Below are 22,061 nucleotides of genomic sequence, written 5' to 3' on the forward strand. Positions count from 1 at the left end.
TGTTTGCCTACACTTGGTGGGTCACTTCTCCTCATGTCATGTGGTTGATTGCAAATTGCCTGTGTGTGAATGCTAAAACTGTCATGCAGAAAAGGAGCTTCCTGTCTTTAAAAGAATTGCATGCCATTGTACTGGCAGTGGGATAAATGCATCCATGAAGAATTTTCTTGGAACAGCAAAGTGACTTGCTCCCAGGCAATGTCTTCAGTTGTTCCACACAGCCCAGGTAAGGGCTGGTTCCAGGGGCATGGAGAACATTTAGGAAAATTACAGGTGTGTGAGGGAGGAGCTGGGAGTGTAGGTCCTACCAGTTGGAGCTACAAGTAGAGCAGTGCTGGCAGAGAGCAGGGTGTTGAGTACCCTCTTGGAACTCCCCTTTGGGGAAGTCCCAGGGTAATCAGTTTAGTGCTTGCAAGTAACTTGGGGCTCTTCCTCTGAGTCTTTCCTGAGGCCCACTCTGCACTTGAATGCTTGCTAATTTACAGGATGAAAATTTAGGAAAACGGTGGAAAGGTACCTGGAAGAGAGGTGCAAGGTTAGGAAGATCTCAATAGTGTCACAACTGCTGGTAGTACCTTGCTAGCAAGTGACCTCAAGTTTAGAAAGAATTTTTGACAGAAGCTTAAAATTGAGTGTGAAAAGAGCAAAAAAACTTCTTCATGCACAGCATAAACAAACCAATCTTTGAAATAACTATGTAATTTTTTATTTATAATTTGATTTATATAATTCAAGCTTTTTATGTATAGCATAATTCTCTGTTCTTGTAATGTTTACATTTTATTTATGTAAAAGTGTTGCAAACAGTATAACTATAAACCATAAATATTTTATATAAATGTATATTCATAAGGATAATTCTCTCTTCTCATAATTCTCAGGCATAGATGTTGTTTCTTTGGCATAACATTCCAATCTGGCTTGCCTTTGCTTAAAAAGAAAATAAGCCAATCAACGGCCAGATCTCTCAGTTGTAACGAGTCAGTAAAATATTACACATTGATAGTGTAATGGCTGCTGATTGACTGTGCTCATGTTTGGAAAGTAGTGCCGCCCTGACACGGAAAGGAAGGCAACTTTGCTGGTGTCATATGGCATCTCAGTTTCCTGAGGATGTTACCTCACAGTTAGAAAACTGCTGGATGTCTACTTGCCTTGAGGACTTTGAATTATCTTTAGACTAGGCTGCTGCTCTGAATCATTTCAGGGGTCTGCTTTTCTTAGCTGACTGAGGGGAATTGAGAAGATTAACTGCCTATGCCTGTGAATGTTATGTCAGTGTTGTGTGCCTGGAACTGGGTGACATATGTGAAATAGCTTACACAGTTAGAATTTTCTCATGCTTATGGGCATAAAAATGATTCAAGTAACGTTATTGTAAGTATTTTTTTACTAAAAATAAAATATAGCAACTATTTTATGACTTTATCAAGATGTATGCAGATACCCACATAACTTGGCATAACTGTTTTAAGCTGCTTTTTAAAACTGCAAATGGGCCAAAATCTCAGCAAATATTAATTGGCATGGTATCTTTCATTTCAGTGTAGTTTGTGTCGGTTCAGACAGTTTGAACATCTGTTCTAGTCTTTGGTAAATGGTAGCAGGGGTTAAGTTATTTTGTTATTCCTTTCATACACACACACACACACAAATGTTTAGATTCAGCAACCAGCTTGTTCTGTTGCTCTTCCCCACACAGACCCAGCACCTCAGAGCTGGAAAGGGCCTTGCACTGAAGAAGCCACCATTGGCGTCGTGCTCCTGTCACTCACCAAAGAGCACGTGGACGGTCAGAAGGCTGCTGTTAAAGATCTCAACCTCACTTTCCATAAGGGCCAGATAACAGCGCTCTTGGGACCTAATGGAGCTGGCAAGACAACAGTTATGTAAGTTTGACTTTTACAGCTATTACTATCCCCTCTGATCTCTGCTCTGCTGTTTCAATTCAAAATTTTGCGAACTATTTGCTATGCCTTTTTTTTTTTTACCCCCAAATAAATATTTGATAAACTCCCCAAAGCACATGGAAAGTGAAGGTTGTATATCTATGACAAAAGCAACGTAATGAATACAGAACTAAGTCCTCTGTGCCACTTAAATCATGATGTTATATCTCAGGAACAGCTCAAGTAAGACCTGGGCATGTCTGGTTGTGGAGTTGAACACGTCTGGAAGGAGTGTTCTCTTCTGGCAACCTATTTGTCCCTAAAGATTGCAGGGGACTTCTTTCTTGGCAGTTGACCAGAAATGAAAGTACTGAAATGAAAAATGACCTTTAAAAATGTCTCAACTAAAAAGTTTGTGTTTCTACCTTTCTGTTAGCTATGATCAGCATTCATCAAGCCAGTGATGCAGGATGGGACATAACTGAGAAACACTTTTCACAGAATACCCATGTGAAAAAGGAAACAGTCACCTGTTAGATTTGATTAGGGAAAAAAATTGATTTTGTTTTGGAAAAAGGGAAATGAAGAACTCTTGAGATCATGTTCCAAAACCAAAACAAAACAACCCACCAACAAACCAACCAACAAAGCCACCAAAAAAAAAAAACAACCCAACCAAACCAAAAAAGCCACCAAAAGCAAAAATAGCTAAACCCAAACCCAAAACACTAGTGATGTTTCTATAACTGTACTCAGCTGCATTGGTGTTGCTCTAGGAATGCTAGAACATACCTCAGGATATCCAAGTGCTGAGCCAATTGCATGTTATCTTGCTGATTATTTTTTCTTTTCTTGCCTCAGATCCCTGCTGACTGGTCTGTATCCACCAAGCTCTGGTACCATTATTGTTGATGGGAAGGACATACGCACTGAGCTGACTGCCATCAGGACAGAGCTGGGTGTTTGCCCCCAGTACGATGTCCTGTTCAACACACTGACGGTGAGAGAGCATCTCCTGCTTTACGGGTCCGTGAAGGCACCCGGGTGGACAAAAGAACAGCTGAATGAGCAAGTCAGTGGGTAAGTTTTCTGTCCATTTGTTGAAATCTGTCAAGTAAATTGGTAATGACTATTGCAAGCCACTCAAACAGGAAGGAGAAAATGCAAAACTTGTAAGCAAAACCCAATGGAAACTGCAGGGTTTTGTGAGTTTTTATCGCATTTCATGTTCTGAAATTGTGACTTGAAAATAAATTTCCTAGTTTCTAACTCTTACTTGAATCTACTTGTAGTGGAATTGTCAATGTTTAAAAACCTGGTATACAGAACCATCAAATAATGATGTTTTGACTGGAGTGGAGTTGGTTAGCCTTGTAGCAGCTGCAGGGGTTCTGCCTCATGCTGTTTGCCTTACCTCTGTCCTTGCTGGAGAGGCAGATAGAAACTAAACTTCTGTGCTTGCCCTGAGTTTTTAGATAAATCAACAATGTATATATTATTATTTACTATTACTATTAATTATATATTTACTATCCTGTATTGCCTCACGTGCAGCAGAAGGAAGGTTAGAAAACTAGAAAAGCCAGGTAAAAGCAGTGCTTGTTACAACCTTCTTAAACAGGTCACCTTATTTTCCTTTGCCAAATCCAGCCTTGAAATGTTTTTAATAAATGAAGAGGTTTAAAAATTAACAATCCAGTAAGAAAACAAGTCAGAGCTCTGACATGACCTCACAGGATTTGCCACTTGTCACGTTAAAAACATTTGCTAGTGTTTTTGTGCTGATACTTCTTTGATACAGGACTAGATCTTATTTTTGCCTAGTGTATATTAAACTAACTGGTAAACTGTACAAGCTGAGGTCTGGTTCATTAATAGCAAACTGCCCTTTCTCTACTCCAGGAATAAAAGTACTTCAGGAATAAAATCAATGCTTTCCAAACAGTGTAGTTGTGTAAGTAGTTTTGTTCACCTTCTGATTCATGCTAGACTCTGTGCAGGGCTGGGCACTTCCATGCTTCAATAGAAATAAATGTCAAGTTGATGGGACTTCTCCTTAAGTGTATGCAGAGGCATTTGGGGCAAAGTGGCTTTCCTTTTTGGTAGCTATCATAAAAGCTTGTTACTTTTAAATTTTGATCAGAACAAACTCAGGTATGGGACACTACATTCTCTTCAGAAACAAGAGAAGCAATTCTCTAGAACCACAGAGGAAAAACAAACCTAGTGCATGGTTTAATATTTATGCAAAATAATATTCTGTATCTTATGGTACTTAGACTGCTGAATTGTAATTCTAGCAGTAGTCTGTCATGTTAATGGCCCATAAGAACACGCAGAACTCTTCAGGCCTTGCTACTAAGAAGAATTAAATTATTTTTAAAGGCAAAAAATGCTTTGAAAGACTTCAGAGAAATTAGAAAAGTAACAAAAGAATGAAACAAAATCTTTTTATTAACAAACAAAAGAGGGCTTCTGAAGAGGGTAAGAATAATTTTCCTCACTCTCTATCTATAAAACAGCTATTGAGACGTTTTCTTAAAAAAGAGAAATTCTCTCAGGGTAATTGGCATGCCATACAGACTGCATATTCACTGAAACGATTCAGGAGTTTAGCTTAGGACTGTTGAGGCTTCTATGTCTTCCTTGACAGGCTGATAGCAGCTGAAAGCTCTTAGGTCACTGACTGGATGCTCAGTTGATGTAAAATAAACTAAAGGTCTTACAGTGTTGCCTTTATTAGTCATGCTTCCATACCATGCTCAGATGCAAGATCATCATCAGAGGGCAAGGGCTGAATCAGAAACATCTGTAAGGTATCTCCCCATCGTTAACACAGGAAGTAGATTAGATTTGATTAGATAGTATTATTCTACCCAGGGATCACTAATCGCTTTATTTCACAAACATATGTCTTCTAAAAGAAAAAAAATGGAGTGGTGTTACCTTATGTACTACAAATGACTACACATTTTCTAAAATCTCAAGCATCTCTTGTGTTCTTTAAGTAGTTTGCAAAACCTGAGGCACTGCTTGACTTATGAAGCCAACAGTATTTATCATTGTTTAAAGGGGCTATAATCTGGAGTTTGCTGAAGTTGTTGGAAAAACTAGTATTTATGTTATTAGCTTTAATTAAAAATTTTTCTGTACAATACTTATTCAGAATCTGTGCATCAGGTGATGATGAGCATTTATGCCTTGTAGGTAAAGACATGTTTATTTTCCTATTTGTTTTTGACACCAAAGTATATAATCAGTCAGAGGTAGTGATTTTATTACTTTGCATTTGCAGTGACTTTTCAGTAGTTCTTCTCTGAGTGGACAGGATGTGACTAGAAAAACATTTTCAAAATTGGTCCTGTTTCTGTACTTCTGTTTCAGAGCTCTGGAAGATGTGGATCTATCCCAACATCAGTACAAACCTGTTGGAGCCCTTTCTGGGGGAATGAAAAGGAGGCTGTCAATTGCCATCTCCTTTATTGGAAACTCAAAGACAGTTGTTCTGGATGAGCCCACCAGTGGAGTAGATCCATGTTCTCGCCGTAGTATCTGGGATGTTCTTCTGAAGTACAAAGCTGGTACAAAGTTTAAATGCATAATTATTTTCTTATTTTCCTTTCTGGATTTTTTTCTTCCATAAATTTAAATTGGATAGTCAAAGTGTAGTCAAAATATTATCAGAACCTAAATACATTAATTTCTGAGGGAATATTAAGTTGAGCTTGGTAACTTAAAGGCAAGTCAAATGGCATTATAAGAATTATCTGCTATTGTACAGAAAGATGCCCAATCTAAAAAAAGATTGAGCTTAGTTCTAAATTCTGTCCTGAAGTTTCTTCCCTCTTTTCAGCTTCTCAAAATTACTTACTGGTTTCCATTTCCCATTTTACATATACTTGTATATAGATGGTTATATACTTCTAAGGAAAATATACTCATCAGTCAGTCTGCTACACTAATTCTAAAATTGATTGTGGGAAGCAAACTCTTCAGCTAGTGAGCACTCAACTAGCTGTAATAACTCACTTTGAATGATCCATTGAAAGAGACACTGCTGTTTTGTTGTTTTAAGGAATTTCTTAAGCTTTTAAAACAGCTGGAGGTTCTAAAGCCTTAATACTTCTTGCTGTGTATAAAACAGGGCAAAGTAAGTTTAGACATGAATATAACTCAAATTGTGATTCTGAATGCAGATTTTGTTTGTGTCCTGTATTTAAGATTTTGAAGAGTCCTGAAAACATGTTTCCTTAAGGCTAAAGGACCCTTGTGAGGTGGTTCTCTAGAAACCAAGTTTTGTAGACATGCACCAATCTTTCTCATGCAGGTTGCACGCTGATCTTTACCACTCACCATCTTGATGAGGCCGAGGTGCTCAGTGATCGCATTGCCATCCTGCAACGTGGCCAGCTGAGGTGCTGTGGTTCTCCCTCTTATCTGAGGGAGACATATGGCCAGGGACACAGTCTAACACTCATAAAAAAGGTATATTAAAAATGTACTGTACTGAAGAGTGCTTGCCAAGTATATTTTAAGGGAGGTGCATGTCCATGCCAGGAAGTAATATGTGATATAGATTATTAGATAACCTGCAAAACATGGTTCTATCAGCTTTCTTGGTTGTTTTGGGTGGGTGGTATTGTTATTTAGAAAACACAATGGCATCTTTGAAAATGGTGAATATCAGTATTTAGCTGAAAAGGGGCTTGTTTCACTGTCCTTTATTCCTGGGAGGTAGTCTCTGTATCCCATTTGTGATGCAGGCTCAACAGTGGAAATCTTCCTGCATGAATTCTTCTATTAAGACCAATACTTCTGGTAATATTTAATTTTTTGTGCATTATTATCTTTCTTTCTTCATAGCCCTCTGTGTTTGAAATCCAGGACCCTAAGCACATTGTTCAGGTCACATCGCTGGTACAGACCCATGTTCCAGAAGCCTTCTTGAAAGAGAACAGTGGGACTGAACTGACCTATGTGATTCCAGAAAGGGCAGATAAGACCTCTTTTAAAGGTCTTTTTCAAGCTTTAGATCAAAGCCTTCAGCATCTACATGTGACTGGCTATGGCATTTCTGACACAACTTTGGAAGAGGTACTTGTAGTTTTTCTTTGTAATGACATTTTCTTGCTTAGAGAATCCAGTAATAGCTTCCAGATAATCTCGATTGTATCTTTTATATTGCAAAATTTCTTGTGAGAAGCATGTTTTGTAAAAAAAAAAAAAGCAAATAAACAAAAAAACCCCTCCCAAATGAGGTGAAATCTACACTTTATAGTTTTGCTCTGCTGTTAATTTCAGCACCCACTCTACTATGACATATTTGTTGTTTCAAGAATCTAATGTGAAGACTGATGAACTGTTTAACTCTTAAATGTTTGTTTCTGCATTAAGGAAAATGTAATGTGTCATTGACTTAATGAGAAGCAGTGTTATCCTAAACCCATAGCATCAGAACAAGCTTTGAACATTCAAGTCTGGTGGTTCAGTTCTGACGGCTCTTTGGACAGAAAAATTGCTAAGAATACTTTGCAATTTACAAGTTCTAAAGCTTAGGATTTAGCCAAACTGTGTGGTGGAATACCTAAAGAATATTTTCTGTGTACACTGACAGACTTTGATATATATATACATGAACATATATACACACATACATAAATACACATGTATGTGTGTGTTTATACTAAATGGATCAGAGGAAGAGACTCTCTTATGCATCTTCATCATTCTGAATTTAGCTCTGTGTAAATAGCCATGCCAACAAGAGATTATTTCCCTTGGACTCTTTTTACCCCATAAATAACAGCTAAATAACAAGATCCCCTAAACCATCACTATCCAAGTACTGTAATATAGATCCTTTAGAAGTAATTTTTTTCACTTCTTCAAGTGATGGGAGGAGACTAATGCCATTTTACATAGTTTACATGTTTAATAAACATTTTATATGATGTTATGAAGTAAATTATATTCCTGTGATACAATTCTATCAGGCAAGTCGAAAATTTATTGAAAAGTTTTTATTTTATTATATAAGGTGATTAACATGCTATAAGGAATAATATTGTTCACTGCCAAACATTCTAGATTTGGAGCTAAAGGATATATTGAGAGTGATTTTGGATTACATCCCCATGGATTTTCCAGAACTGATATGTATAAAGTAAATGTGAAGTTGTCATGGATATGAGGAAGATTCCTCAGTGTGCTGAATCTAGTACTCATTTGAGAACTTGCTTTTAGCTCTTTTGTGAAGGGCAGGTTTAAAAACATCTTTAAATGTGGTATTATATATTAATGTATCATTCTTCAGCTTGAAGACTTAATGCATTAATTTGGGTTGATTTCTGTCATCTCTGCATCTTATCGTTAGCTGCCGTTACAACCTCAATTCCCTATTAGCTTATCAAAAGCCTCTTTGCCTTGGGAACTAAAAGGATAGCACAAAATAGCACTATTTAATCTATTCAAGCAATTCAATCTGGAAACAAACAACCCTGACTTTAAAGGAAGAAACGTGTTATAAATTTTATTTTATCTTTTCTTTTTTGTTCTCTTATACACTCACCATCATTCTTTTTCAGTCTGAGGGACACTCACACTCTCTAAAAATCATATTCACTGGGGGAAAATTCACTTCCATTCATATTTCAAAGGAATCTTGAAGTTCTAACAAATCAGTTTCTGACACCTTTAAATCTCACTAATATGTTTCCTCAAATTTAGGCTTTAGATATCTTTTCTAACCATTTGTATTTGTGTATTTTATAATACTTGTAATCCAAAGTGTTAGTAGAACCAAAAGGAGAATAGAAGGGTAATTAATTAAATCGAGCATATTCTAAGAGTTCTCTGGAGGATGCTGTTTCACTTTCTGGCAGCTCTGGTGATTTCAAAGCTTATTGCTTTCTTGCTTTTCTTTGAGGACAGAACAGAACGATTGTAGCATCTTTTCAAAATAAGATGTGTCAAAATTTGTTAATTGAGTACTATTTTTAAAGTCTCTTTCTTGAAATGACCTGAGAGTTTGCCTCAAAACTTTTCAGGGAAAGCCATATACTGCCTTGAAATGATACACACTTTCTAGTGAGATGCAGGATGCTCTAACAACTTCTAGTAATGGCACAATCACATTAATCTCTTTCACTGTAGTATTGTCATTTGGCCGGACCTGTTTCCACAAGGACAAAAAGCACTTTCTATACCTATTGAGAGCTTGGTGGCTTGAAAGAAGCACCAGGTGCATAGTCCTTCTCAATAGACATCTGGACAAATCCTTGGTCAGACAGAGACTTGCTAGTCAAAACAGAAATTAAGCAGAAGGGACATACAAGGGTCAAGTCCAGGTCTTAACTGAATGGCCCACACAGGGATTGAACCCACAACCTTGGTGTTATTAGCACCATGCTCTGACTAACTGAGCAAGCTGGAATTACTAAGGCATGTGGGGAAAGGATGCTCTGCTGAGGTCTAGAGCAAACCTTCTTTTAGAATAGTGAGAACATACTGTCTCTTTGTCATGGTGCCTAATCCTGACTTTCCACACCTGCGTGTTTTGGAGGGTACTCACTCTGTTAATAACATTGTTAGGCTGATAGTACTTCTGTCCACAATATCTGGTGCAACATTAGGTAAATTATCATATCTTCATTGCAATGTAGTCCCTAATGATTCCATTCTTAACAAGAAGTTTGAAAACTGGATACCATGGAGAGGACTTGCCCATGAGGGGCAATGCAGTGACCTTCTGCCTTTATGGCTGTATCAGAAGAGGTGTCAATGAAGATACAGTAGACAGGATGTATTAGAAAAGCGTTTGGTGGATTTGTTTCTTTTTTTTTTTAAGGTATAACTACATCCTCAGTGACATAATGAGATTAAAGAAGAAGATATGTGTCTGCAGCTATTTTGACACTGAAGTAAACATATGCAGGCAACATTTTGAAGTGTAGCCTTTTTCCTAGCCACAGAGTTGTGTTTACTTTGTGGTTTCACCAAGTGCTTGACACACCTGAAGGACAGGATGCCATCTGGAGGGACCTAGACAGGACCAAGAATTGGGCCCATGGGAATCCCATGAGGTTTAACAAGACCAAGTTCAAGCTGCCGCACCTGGATCTGGGCAACCCCCAGTACCAACACAGGTTGGGGGATGAACAAATCAGAGTAGCCCTGCCCAGAAGGACCTGGGGGTGCTGGGGGATGAGAGGCTGGACATGACCCAGCACTGTGCACTCACAGCCCAGAAAGCCAAACGTGTGCTGGGCTGTATCCAAAGCAGCGTGGGCAGCAGGGTGAGGGAGGGGATTCTGCCCCTCTGCTCTGCTCTGGTGAGACCCCACCTGCAGTGCTGCAACCAGCTCTGGGAGCCCAGCACAGGGAGGACATGGACCTGTTGGAGTGAGTCCAGAGGAGGGCCAACAAGAAGAATAGAGGGATGGAGAACCTCTCCTGTGAGGAAAGGCTGAGAGAATTAGGATTGTTCAGCCAGAAGATGAGAAGGCTTTGAGGAGACTTAATTGTGGCCTTCGAGTACCTGAAGGGAGCCTACAAGAATGATGTAGAGGGACTTTTTACAAGCGCATGAAGTGACAGGACAAGGGGCAGTAGGTTTAAATTAGATATTAGGAAGAAATTCTATTCTGTGAGGGTAGTGAGGCACTGGATGAGGTTGTCCAGAGAAGCTGGGGATGTCCCATCCCTGGAAGTGTTCAAGACTAGGCTGTATGGAGCTCCAAGGAATCTGGTCTAGTGGAAGATGTCCTCGTCCATGGCAGAGGGGTTGAAACTAGATGATCTTAAAGGTCCCTTCCAACCCAGGACATTCAGTGATTTTATGATTCATTTGTTATACTTTAGTTTGGTTTGCTTGACAGGATTGGTGTTCAGAGCCATCAGCAAGCAGGTCCAAGAAAACAAATTATAATGTGGCTTTAGACTGTCAGGATTCACCCCCAGGGTCTAATATAGAAATATCAGGCCAGAAGTTTCTGGCCTTGCAGTTGTTAATGACCAAAATTGTTCCCTGAAAGCTGGCAGGTAACAAATGCAATCAATAACCGCTGTTAAATGGCAATTATATCGACTAAGCAAAATATGGTTTTTGTAACAGCCAGACCCTAGAAAGTCAAGAAATATCTTTCAAGAGCTATAAAGTACTTCACATTGACTGGTTTTTATTGTCTATTGTATGAGCTCCTTGGAAACAAGGAATTTTTTGTTATAGCTGATATCAGGTTCTTTTGTGGGAAGAAATAAATGGTTTCTTAATGATTTCTGAAAGTTGCACTGTGGGTATAATCTGTCTTCCAGCTCAACCCAAACAGAGAGGAAGGAGCAAAAGAAAACTTTCATCAAGACAAAGCAAAATTTGCTTGTTGGTAAGAGTTCCAGTTGTGCCCATAGATTTCTAGCTGGGGCATCAGAAGGGAGTTGAAGCTGTCACTGTTTCCTTGGTAAAAACTGCAGTAACTGAGTTCCAAAACATACCACAGCTTAGGAGCATAAAAAGTCAATCAAGGGCTGACAGTCTACTGAAAAATCTTCGCAGATAGTAGTGTTCATGGGTCAGCAATGTTTTGCATAGGTGCTTTTGTATCTATTGGCATTTATTTAATTTCTCTTGTCCCCAGGATTTTCACTGGAGAGCTTGACTAATTTTATGGTCATATTCCAGCAAGGTGGTTACAGCAGTCAGTAGTAATTTCTGACAGTCTGGATGGTTTAGGATAGATATATATGTGTGTGTGTGTATAGTAGTTTTAGAAAATGGATTCTAAATTACGTTTTTCTACTTTCATGAAAGGTATTTCTGAAGCTGCTGCAGGACTCTGAGAAAATGCCCTACGTTCCACGGGCAGCACACCTGGACCATACAAATGGTGCTGAATCAGTCTGTAAGTAAGAAATTATGTGTCTTCTGAAGCAACTAAATTTTTAAGGATCAAAAATGCAAATTTAAGCATGCACGAAATTCCCAAAGTTAAGGAATGCACAAGCAAATGGAGAATACTGCCTGCTACCATCTGGTAATTCCTTTTTTTGTGTCTGCCTTGGATAGTAGTTTTTTATATGTCTGCTGTGATTTACCGCTATCATTTCACAGTCATCTTCCCACTCTTCTGTGTACACATGCACACGAGCATTCTCTCACTGCGCCGGCATTAACTTACTGCTTCGTGCCAGTCCCTGGAAAATAATTATCCTCTTAGTCTCATACTGAAAATGGATAAATATTGCTGAGATATACCACAGATATAAAATCTATAAGCTGTTAGAAAGGAACATTCATGTTCATCCATGTGCAATTCAAAAGAAAAAAAATCTGGCTCCCCTTGTAATAGGAGATCTTTTGTCTTCTTAAGCAGCGTGTTATTTTAGGTTCCCTTACATGTTTTTTTTGAAGAAAAACCCTTTATACTTCCTCTTTTTCTGCCGTGCAAGCCTGGGAGGAGGTCCTTGTGAACATTTCTGAAAACTCAGGAAGTTTGTTCTCTTTTGAACATTTTTTTTATAAGAAGAATCAATAATCATCGCTAATGATCATAATGTGATGCCATTACAAAATCCAAGACTCAGGTTCTCTAATGTCACTGCCCATCAAGCTGATGAATATTTTCTCATTGTTTCTGGGATTTTCATGCTTCTATACTTATCATGTTTCTTTCTACTTGAAGATTGACATCTAGATTATAGTTTTCTTTGGTCAGATGTCAAACATTTTGTTCTATGTGCAGTACTTTTCATTTTGTTTCTATCAAGTACAGGCACAGGGAAGTCCTGATCTGTGGACCTTAATGTTACAGTAACATAAATAACAATTTTCAGCCAAGCTTTCATTATTTGTTAAGATAAATTCAATTGGCTCTGCCAGTGATAAGTAATCATTGCCAATAATTGTGGCCTAAGGTGAGACCTTTTCTCACAAAGTGCAAGCTTGAATGGATGACTTTTTCCAGGTCTGTTTGCTGGGCTATTCCAGTCCCTGTTGAATCAGTGGAGACGTAACTGTATAAAACTAAAACAACCTCACTAAGCAAATAAAATTGCCACTTCTGTCAGTGGTGAGAATGAGACTTCTATTCAAAACACAGTTTTGAATATCCCTTATTTTATAAGCCAGTTTATTTCTTCAAGACTCAGCTAGGACATCTGAACTAGTTTCAAATCAAAACAATCTGTCTTGTCCAAGTTGCATTTTCATTAAAGAGTAAGATTTACAGTTCCTAAAGTAAATGAAGACAATATATTTTACCTTTGAGCCTGATATACTTTCCCATCTGCATCTCAAAATGTATAAAGTAGTATTTGTTGAAGTTATTAGATTAATAAAGAATTGAGTAATCAGAGACTCTCTATTTTTTCAGCCTGATAAATTATAGAAAGCAAATGTGATGATAATGCCATTTCTTTGGGGATGAGAGTACTGGAAAATTGTCATTCATTGCAGATGACTGTCATTCATCATTAAGGACAGTTGTGAAGTGTAGGCATAAGGGATCAGGGAAATGGTCATGAAAAGTATCCATCATTGTCAAACTTAACCAGAATACTCCATGGGCAATAGCTTGACCTGTATAACTTTGTCTTTGACAGCAGATTCAAAGGCAGTCAAACTTTCTGTTGTCAAAGTAGTCAAATGAATTTTCAAAACCCCCTAGACCAAGCAGCTGGGATTATTGAGGAGATCACAGGATGCTGCTATTTGATTTGTAAAAGAATTTGGACTAGAGAGATGCTTTGACAAAGCACAGATCTGAGATCAATCAGGGGTGTTGGCTATCCTTTACTGCTGCTGAGCTCTTGAGGTGTCAGGATTGTGCAGAAACCAAAATGTTGTCTCATGTGTCCCAGACTAGGAGGCATAGCGGAGAGGTGTGTATGTCAGCTCTTAAATGAAACTGCAGAAAATCTGTACACGGTTTAGGCTGATGACAAATGCCAAAAACAGGCAAGAGAAATTATTTCAGCAAAATATGACTGTATCGCATTGAAGTCAGAGATTTGATATTTCCTGGTTATGTTTTATGGTGTTTTAGTATACTGTGTCTGATTTGAATTGACTTAAATTTCTTCATAGCAGCCTCTGTCGTGCTGTGTTTTGGATCTGTGACTGAAACAGTGTTGATAACACACCAGTGTTTCGGCTTTCACTGAGCAGTAATTGTGGTGCCAAGGCTCTCTCTTTTCCTGTTTCCCTGCTGTGAGTAAGCTGAGGATGAGAAAGAGGGTGTGAGGGGACATGAGCTGCACAGAAGAGCTAAATTGACCAGAGAGTTATTCAATGTCACACAGTGCCATTCTTGGCAACAAAAACCTGAGGGGAGGAATTTTTTGAGGACGTAGCTGTTGCTACCAGTGGCTGAGCATGTCTGCTCATGGGAGGTGGTGAGAGATTGTCTTTGCATTACCTGGGTTGGATTTTTTTTGTTCTTTAGTTGGTTGGTTTGTTTGTTTTGGGTTTATTTTTATTTCTTTTTCCTTTACTGCTTAAACTGCCTTTTTCCTGACCCACAATTTTTCTCACTTTCTCTTTTCCTATTCTCTTCCCCATCCTGCTGGAGGAGGGGGAGTATGGGCGAGCAGCTGTTTGGTGCTTGGCTGCTGCTTAAGGTCAACAACGAAAATAATGTAAAATAAACTCAGAATAATTTGAACATTTCTAAATGCAAATGTTAGAGGTAAGTAGCAGTCCATTAATTAAATTAATTGTAACACTTTTTAATATTGGTAATTTTAAAGATGCCAAGCACACTGTAATAGCTAGTAGTTTGTTTCTTTGTGGAAGTTTTTCTTAAAATTTTTAGGTTTTTTCCAATGAAAAAACCTTAGAGTAAAACTCACCTTTTTGTGACAGCAGTTAAAATTTTGTTTTTAAGTCAGGGATGACTGTGTGTGCAGACATAATAAATGCATATATTATAATAGGGTCATGCATAATTAATTTCTACACGGTTGGAACACACAATAGATGGTTATTGTTTTGTAGATGTATACAGAGCATGCAGAAAAATGGTTAGACTGAGCTTGCAATGACTATTTGACAAGATCATTGAAGCCAAATAGCATAGAGAAAATGGAGAAACCAACTCTACAGAGCCCAATAAAATTATCATAATCCACAGCCGGCAGTATATGTACAGAAATAATCAGGAAAGCTCAGAGCAAGTCCGAGGGGTGAGTAGCTAACCATGGATAAATGACAAAAAGAATCTGAACATATGCAAAAGCAAGTAATAGGCTAGTGAGCAGTCTCATTGGCTCATTCAGGGAACAATATTGTTGAGTTAAGATACTCAGATATTTTGCTGAAGAGCCAAATTAATTCATTTTGTAGCATTTATTGTCTTAAAAATTTCTGGGAAATACTAACTTTGGATCTAGTCCCTTCTGGCAGTAAAATACAGCTGGAACCCCTGAGGTATAATGAAACTGAACTGCAGAAAATTCAAAATGGATTCATTGTATTTTTGCACACAGTAATATATAACATTTGAAATTTCTTGCCATATAATGCTACTAAGAGAGACTAAGAGTGTTGTAATATGTTTAAAAAAGCCAAAGAATAGTTATTATTGGATATATAATATGAATAGCTATAGTAACAGGAGTGCTTTTAAATCTTAAATGCCTTGAACTTCTTGGATAAGTTGGCCTCTGAAAGTGTGGGTGTGGAAGCAGGTTGATGCATAACTAATTTTTAACATTGCTTAAGCCTGTCTCTTAAGCAGCTGGTGTTGGACATTTTGAACCATATTGGGCCAAATGTTACATTGCTCCTGTTAGGACTGGCTTGATCAACAATATACGGTACTCATAAAGCACATCTAAAAGCTAATTTAACTAAGAAATTGTAGCTGAAAAAAAGTAGTCATTATTAGTGAAACATCAAACTGAAGAGCTTTTGTGAATTTCAGTTGGATTTCAACTCTGCCTTTTAATTATCTTCATGAGTGATGCTGAAGTAAACATAACCTTGCTGATAAAAAAAAAAAGACAACTGCTGAAAGGGGATGAGTAAGACCAGTGCTAAGGACTGAGTTAGATGACTTGAAAAGCTGAATCCATTCTAAATAACGGGTATTTTAATGAAGCCACATCCTAGGCATGTCTGAATAATGGGGAGTAATATCCTGGAAAACACTGACTCTGAGTTATCTGCTAATCCTGGTGGAAAAGCATTTTAAGACAGCTAAGGTGATTTATATTTAAGCTTAATGTACAAAATGATGTGAAGAGGTCATTTTGACTATCCATTCAAAATTGATGAGACTGATGCTATAATACTAGTACAACTTTTGTGTCCACATTTTTAAGTTTGAATGACTTTAGGGAGAAATTGAGAATTCAGAAAGCGAGCAGAGAAGAATTAGTATTGGAGGTTGGCAGTGAAGTCCTTATAAAGGCACCATCAGAGCTCCTTTAACGTAGTTTATCAAAAAATAAGGTAGAGAAGTAATTTGCTTAAAAATCCTATTTTTTTTTTTTTTATTGCATGGAGACTATTGTCTGTTAAGTTATAATTCTAACTTTTAGTTGGGCAGAAGGGATAAATGAAATAAAGGAAGAAAAAAGTAAACAAATAGCTGTAATCTAAAGACAGGCACTTCTCCTAAAAATTAATTAGCTGTTGGAGTCATTCTACCCGGGAAAGTGTGTTGCTTCTCCTGGTGCATTTGACACAAGGTGTGGGTCTTTGCAGAAAATATGCTACAGTAAAGGGTGTTAATGATTTCTGCACATGAGCAGCAGAGTGGAATTTAATGTCTTTTGGTAGGTGGTCAAATGGTTTCTTCTATTCTTAAACAGTATCCTTTAATCCACTATGACAAACTGAGTTCACAGGAACTACAAAAAATGGGTTGACAGAGATTTTTTTATAATATCCTTGAAGTTATGTTTTAACATCAGTTTTTAAATGGTGCTCACTTCTTTTCCCTGTAAAATTTGCATAAAAGGACCTAGGAATTAATTCAATACTCCAACTTACAAAATGTAACTTGATTTATGAGAAGAATATTGTGGACACAAAGCATCGGTGTCTCTGCTTAAAAGTGGCTGCTGACATGAACACTGGTATTAAAATTTTCAAATTTTTGCAACCTACTGATAGAAGATTGTGCTAGTTTGAAAACAAACCAGGGGGAGGCACCAAGTCAGAACAAGAATTTAATGGAAATTAAAGAAAAGGAAAAGAAAGTAAAAGAAAACACTGACAGAGTCAAGATACAACCTGAGTCCCTGTTAGGCAGGGTGGTGGCTGCAGTCCTCTGAAGTGGTGATCCTGTAGTAGAAGAGGTCTGCTCTTCCTCAGAAAGTCCAGCGGTGGCTGTGTAGCTCCTGTCCTTTGGAAATCCAGTGGAGCCAGTGTCTCTGGTGCTCAGAGTCCCAGATTATATCCATGATGGGATGCTTGGTTCCTCCCTCTGGGTGGAGCATCTCACAATGGGATAATGAGTCATGAGGCCAGGTGTTGATTAGGCTCGTTAACAGAAGATAGTCCGGAGGGAGTTATCTCTGAGTCATGCAGCAGGACAATGATGGGCCATTAACAGCAAGATAGTCTGGGGGGAGGAGGCAAGGAAACACTGCCCCACCTGATTTCCACTGCTCATGAGGATGCTAATAGAATACACTGCAACCCAGGACAAAGATAAAGCCTAAGTTTCAGTCTCTGTCAGTCTAACAGTGTAGATAACACTGCCCCTTAAATTCAGCATGAAATCCTGCAAAAGAACTATCAAAATAGCTGGTCTAAAAATCTTGGATACATTGTATTTTCCTTTAGCTTTTTTTACTGTTGTTTTAATTAGTTTCTTGCAGGAAATCTCATGATTCTTGCATGTGTTGAAAACTTAATTTTGCCTCTTCAAATATTTAGCTTTCTATCCCTTAAACCTGAATCTTGCTTTCTTCACCCTTTCAATATTCTCTGAAGGACAGAATAAGAATGGAGCATCTTTATAATGTTACCTATCAATTGTCACAAAAGATAGCTGATTTTGAAAATAAGATCATTTGAGTTGTTTAAGGTTTATATAGAATTTGCTTTCTCAGTACGTGTGTAACTGTAAATCCTTCTATCCTTCTGAAAGCAAATTTTCAGTTTCTTCCTCCTTCCTCAGGTGTTTAAATGTTTTTTTACCCACTACTTTCTTCTCTCATCCCCTACAAGTAGTTTTCTTTGTGATTGCTGTCTGGTTCTTTTCTACTTTTCTACTTTTCATCCACAGTATGAACATCTTGGATTCTCTCTTAGGTAGGCTCAGACATTAGAGGGCTGTTGAAAAACAATAGAAATACAGCTGTTTTCTAGTAAAGGATGCTATTCTTACAGTGCCAAGAAGCTCATCCGTATTCCCAGCCTCCTTGTCCTCACATTCATCTCCTTGCTTCTGATATGTGAAAGAAATTGACCCTGTCTGCCCTTCTCGCAGAGACCTTTTTTTTGTCTTCAGCACTAGAGAAGAAAATGGTCAGTAAAGCACCTGCCAAAAGGGGGCTCACTTGAAAAAAAAGACTACAGATTCCTGCAAGTTGTACTGAACCAGAGAACAAAACAAATTGTTTTGAAATTTGTATTTTGAAAACCAAACTAATTGCTCATGAAAGTATGCTCTTGATGGAATTGAGTTGGTTTCATAAAAATCACTTTATGAAAGTGACTTAATAGCTCCTTTCCTGTAATTTGGTATTGTTCTTAAAACATATGAGTCTCATTTTTAGTGGAATGTGTGCTTGAACCAGTATATTGTGTTACAGATATAGATTCAGACTTCAATAAGTTAGAAACTGGAAATAGTAATCTTCAGACTACAATCTGATAACAATTGAGGAAAGTTGTTGCATAGCCCCATCTTATGATGGAAGAGATGATGCCTCTTCTGCCTAAGATAGAAGAAGCAGAATCCTCAGGGAGACTTTATTTAAGTTGTGGGTCACCAGGACTGGTATGCATGCAACCTCTGATGGTGATGACTATATATTGAATTTCCACATATCTAAAGAGCCTTCTAAACAGAAAATTGTATTTGATATTAACATCTCTCAGGTCTTATTGCCTCATATGCATGTATGAGAATATGATAATATTGCGAACATGATTTTTCTGACAACCTGTTTCCTTGCCTTTGTCCTAATCTGAATTGTTTTGTGTGTTAGTTATTAACAGTGCTTGCTTTAGAAGGGAAACTCTTTGGAAGCTCATCCACTATGTTCAGATATTTCTTTGAGCTGCAGGATAAAGAATACGGATAGTTGTAGGTGCATTAGGAAAGCTTTTTTTTATCGAAAGGTAATTGTTAGAATGTGAGCCCCCTTAATATCTTGAAAAGCAAGTAATCAAATAATCTCAGTTGTGTAGCTCTCATGTCTTGCCTATAAGCCCTTCTTTGATTTCTTATTGACAGCATATTTCTTCATACAGTGACTCTTGCCCCTCGTCCTTGCTAGTGCTCCCTTGTGTGTGTGTGTGTGTCTCTACCTCCAATCTGTCCTTTGCACTCCTGGATGCCCTGTTGTTTTCTTTTAGTTCCTCTATTTTGTTGAGGTTCTTACAACAGCTACAGACTGGATAAAAGTATTGACAGCCTATATGATCTTTCATGGCATTTTTAAAATCATGTCTTTTAAAGAAATATTCAGAAGTCTAATTCTCCATTCTGGAGGACTGCTTGTCTTCCATTTCATGTTGTAATGATGTCTAAGTAATTTAAAAAAATAGGAAAGAAATAAAACCATATAAGGGAAGTAGAACTCTTCCTCAGAGGACAACTTAGATCTGGCAGCCAGCATTCCTGTGTTCATTTGTCGCTTTTCAGAATGACGTGCATGCATTTTGCAGGTATTCCACTTTTTTCACATTTGCAGCATCATCAAAAATCTGTATTCAGTATATGATTTATGTGATAATCTGTTCTCCAAAAGGTAACTGAAATTTAAACAACAATGGATTGCCCCATGTAACAGCAATGATGGGTTAACTGGTGTAACACTAATGCAACTTTTCCTACATATGAAGTAATACTTTCTTCCTAGTTTAAACAGTTAAATTCTTTTAGATTATGATTTTTTTTGTTGTTCAGCAATGGATTTTTCCAAAGATAGCATTTATATCTCATGTTCTAGATAAACTAATATTTCTCTCACTCATAATATGGGACCTATCTATTGGAGAAAATTTTCACTCTTAGATATCTAACACAAAGTCATACATATGGTGTCAGAAAATATTTGTTGCTAACAGTCTTTAGGTTTTATATGAAAAGTAAATTCCAACGGTTTCTTGCCTTGCTTCAGCTCACAAGTGGAGAGTATGTTTTATAGATCTTTTCATGTTTGTATACATATATTTTTACAGATGAAGAAATCATGTGTGTATCTACACACCTGCATACAAGTATTTTAAAACAGTTTTGCTTTATTAATGCTGTTGCACCAGCAAATACAGACACTTTAATTTAAATTATGTAAGTAATGTAAATGAACAATTTTTTTAAGAAATGCTTACCAAGAGTAAGATGCTTACTTTTCCTTCTTACTTAACAGAACATTGCTTAGGGAAGGGGCTTCATGGAATCTCCCTAACATCTTGCCTCATCTATTAAGTAAATACCATACGTATGTAGAAGGTGTGCTACACATCTTAGTTGTGCCAGTAAAGCTCTCTTTGAGGCTGATGCTTCCACATGAAACTAGATTTTCACCTGTCCAGTGCCTTCTCAAAAGTATCTCCTTTGGGGAAATTTTTGTCTCTGCTCTGTTGCTAAAACATTCATTTTGTGCAACAAAAGCCAACAAAAAACTTTAGCAATATTCGCACATCTGTTTTCTCACTACTAGCAACATTCTGCAGTACTACATGTTTTGGGGATTTTTTTTCAAAATTAACTAAAAACTGGTTTAGGAGTTACAGGGGCAACACGCAAAGTAGCTTCAGTATGAAGAGCAGTGTGTGGAGCACTTAGGACTGCACCACTTTTTGCCAACTGTTCATACGATAACCTTGTACAGGTCACAAGGTGACATCTTGATACAAGTTGGATACTACATTGTTGCTAGCCAATTCCTCATATGAAATATGTGGGACTTCATGATGGCAGATCTGGTGTTGGACTTTTGTATGGGTGGAAATTTTTAGCCACGTAATTTTTTTCTGCTTCTATCTATCTCTTGGTCAATTTTACAGTTTATTTATGTTAACATATTCATTTGAGACATTAGAGAAAATGGAGCATTTGATTCTGTTAATCAAGATCCATTATGCTGTTTAATACCACTATTCCTCAGGCAGATACCAGAATACCTGAGGAAAGAGATTATTCATCAAACACATTTTTTCAATTGTTTGCTATAGCTTCAGGTCTGAATAAAATATGCCTCCTGCAGAACTTTCAGTTTGGAATTGTTTCCCTGCACAAAATTTGATATGATTGTATTATTAATAGAAGAACTCCAGTAGAGATAGGGTCTAAAAATATTCTTGATTATGGGAGCTGCAATATTTTAGACCAAGTACTTTGTTTGTATTAAGGTAATACTTGCACAAATTCTAAAAGTTAAAGTGGGTCAGAATGTCCTTGTCTGTCAGGGTGAAATCTGGGCCCTGCTGAAGTTGTTTTCTCCATTTGATGTCTCATTTTTTTCTGAGCAATTCCAAGAGGTTTGTTCCAGAGTGCTGTACACAGTGTTTTCAAAGGCCACTCAGTGCAAGCTGAGAAGCTGAATTACAGAAGTCATCTGCAGTACAACAATGGACAGTTGCTATTTAAAAGTTCCCTTTCTGGGAAGCAAGTAACCAGTGGGAAGTGTTTGAGAACACCTGGTTTGAATATATAGTTCTTTCTTCCTTTTTTGTATTTAATCTGTCTAGTTGGAAATGCTAAGGCATTTAGCATTAAGTCCCACATGTAATGTTATGGGCAGTGGTAGAGCAAACATTCAGATTTTGTGGCTGTCCTGCCCTTTGACCAGTTTTTCACCAAACACAGCAAAAGCACTGTGGGTTGTAGCCCTGTTGTCTGCATTGGATTCAATGCTGAAATGTTGTAACTTGAGTCTATAGGTTGAATTTAGTGGGTTGAATTCTAACAACTTCCTAAATATTCTAGAAAGAAAAGGAACCAACCTCAACAACTGTGCTGCTTATTGTAGTAGGAGGGTTTGTCTAGTGCA

The 22,061-nt window shown here is 37.6% G+C and overlaps 1 protein-coding gene across 1 annotated transcript in view; it reads left to right on the forward strand.

Annotated features, from left to right (window-relative positions):
• ABCA13 (ATP binding cassette subfamily A member 13) overlaps positions 1-22,061 on the forward strand; it is a 171,411-nt gene that overhangs the window by 70,025 nt on the left and 79,325 nt on the right. The window contains exons 30-35 of the mRNA XM_069005904.1: positions 1,703-1,889; positions 2,751-2,969; positions 5,274-5,470; positions 6,217-6,374; positions 6,753-6,983; positions 11,695-11,785. Of these exons, the coding sequence (XP_068862005.1) occupies positions 1,703-1,889; positions 2,751-2,969; positions 5,274-5,470; positions 6,217-6,374; positions 6,753-6,983; positions 11,695-11,785 (1,083 nt within the window). The remainder of the gene's footprint in view (positions 1-1,702; positions 1,890-2,750; positions 2,970-5,273; positions 5,471-6,216; positions 6,375-6,752; positions 6,984-11,694; positions 11,786-22,061) is intronic.

Source organism: Aphelocoma coerulescens, chromosome 2, assembly GCF_041296385.1.
Source record: "Aphelocoma coerulescens isolate FSJ_1873_10779 chromosome 2, UR_Acoe_1.0, whole genome shotgun sequence".
Lineage (NCBI taxonomy): Eukaryota > Metazoa > Chordata > Aves > Passeriformes > Corvidae > Aphelocoma > Aphelocoma coerulescens.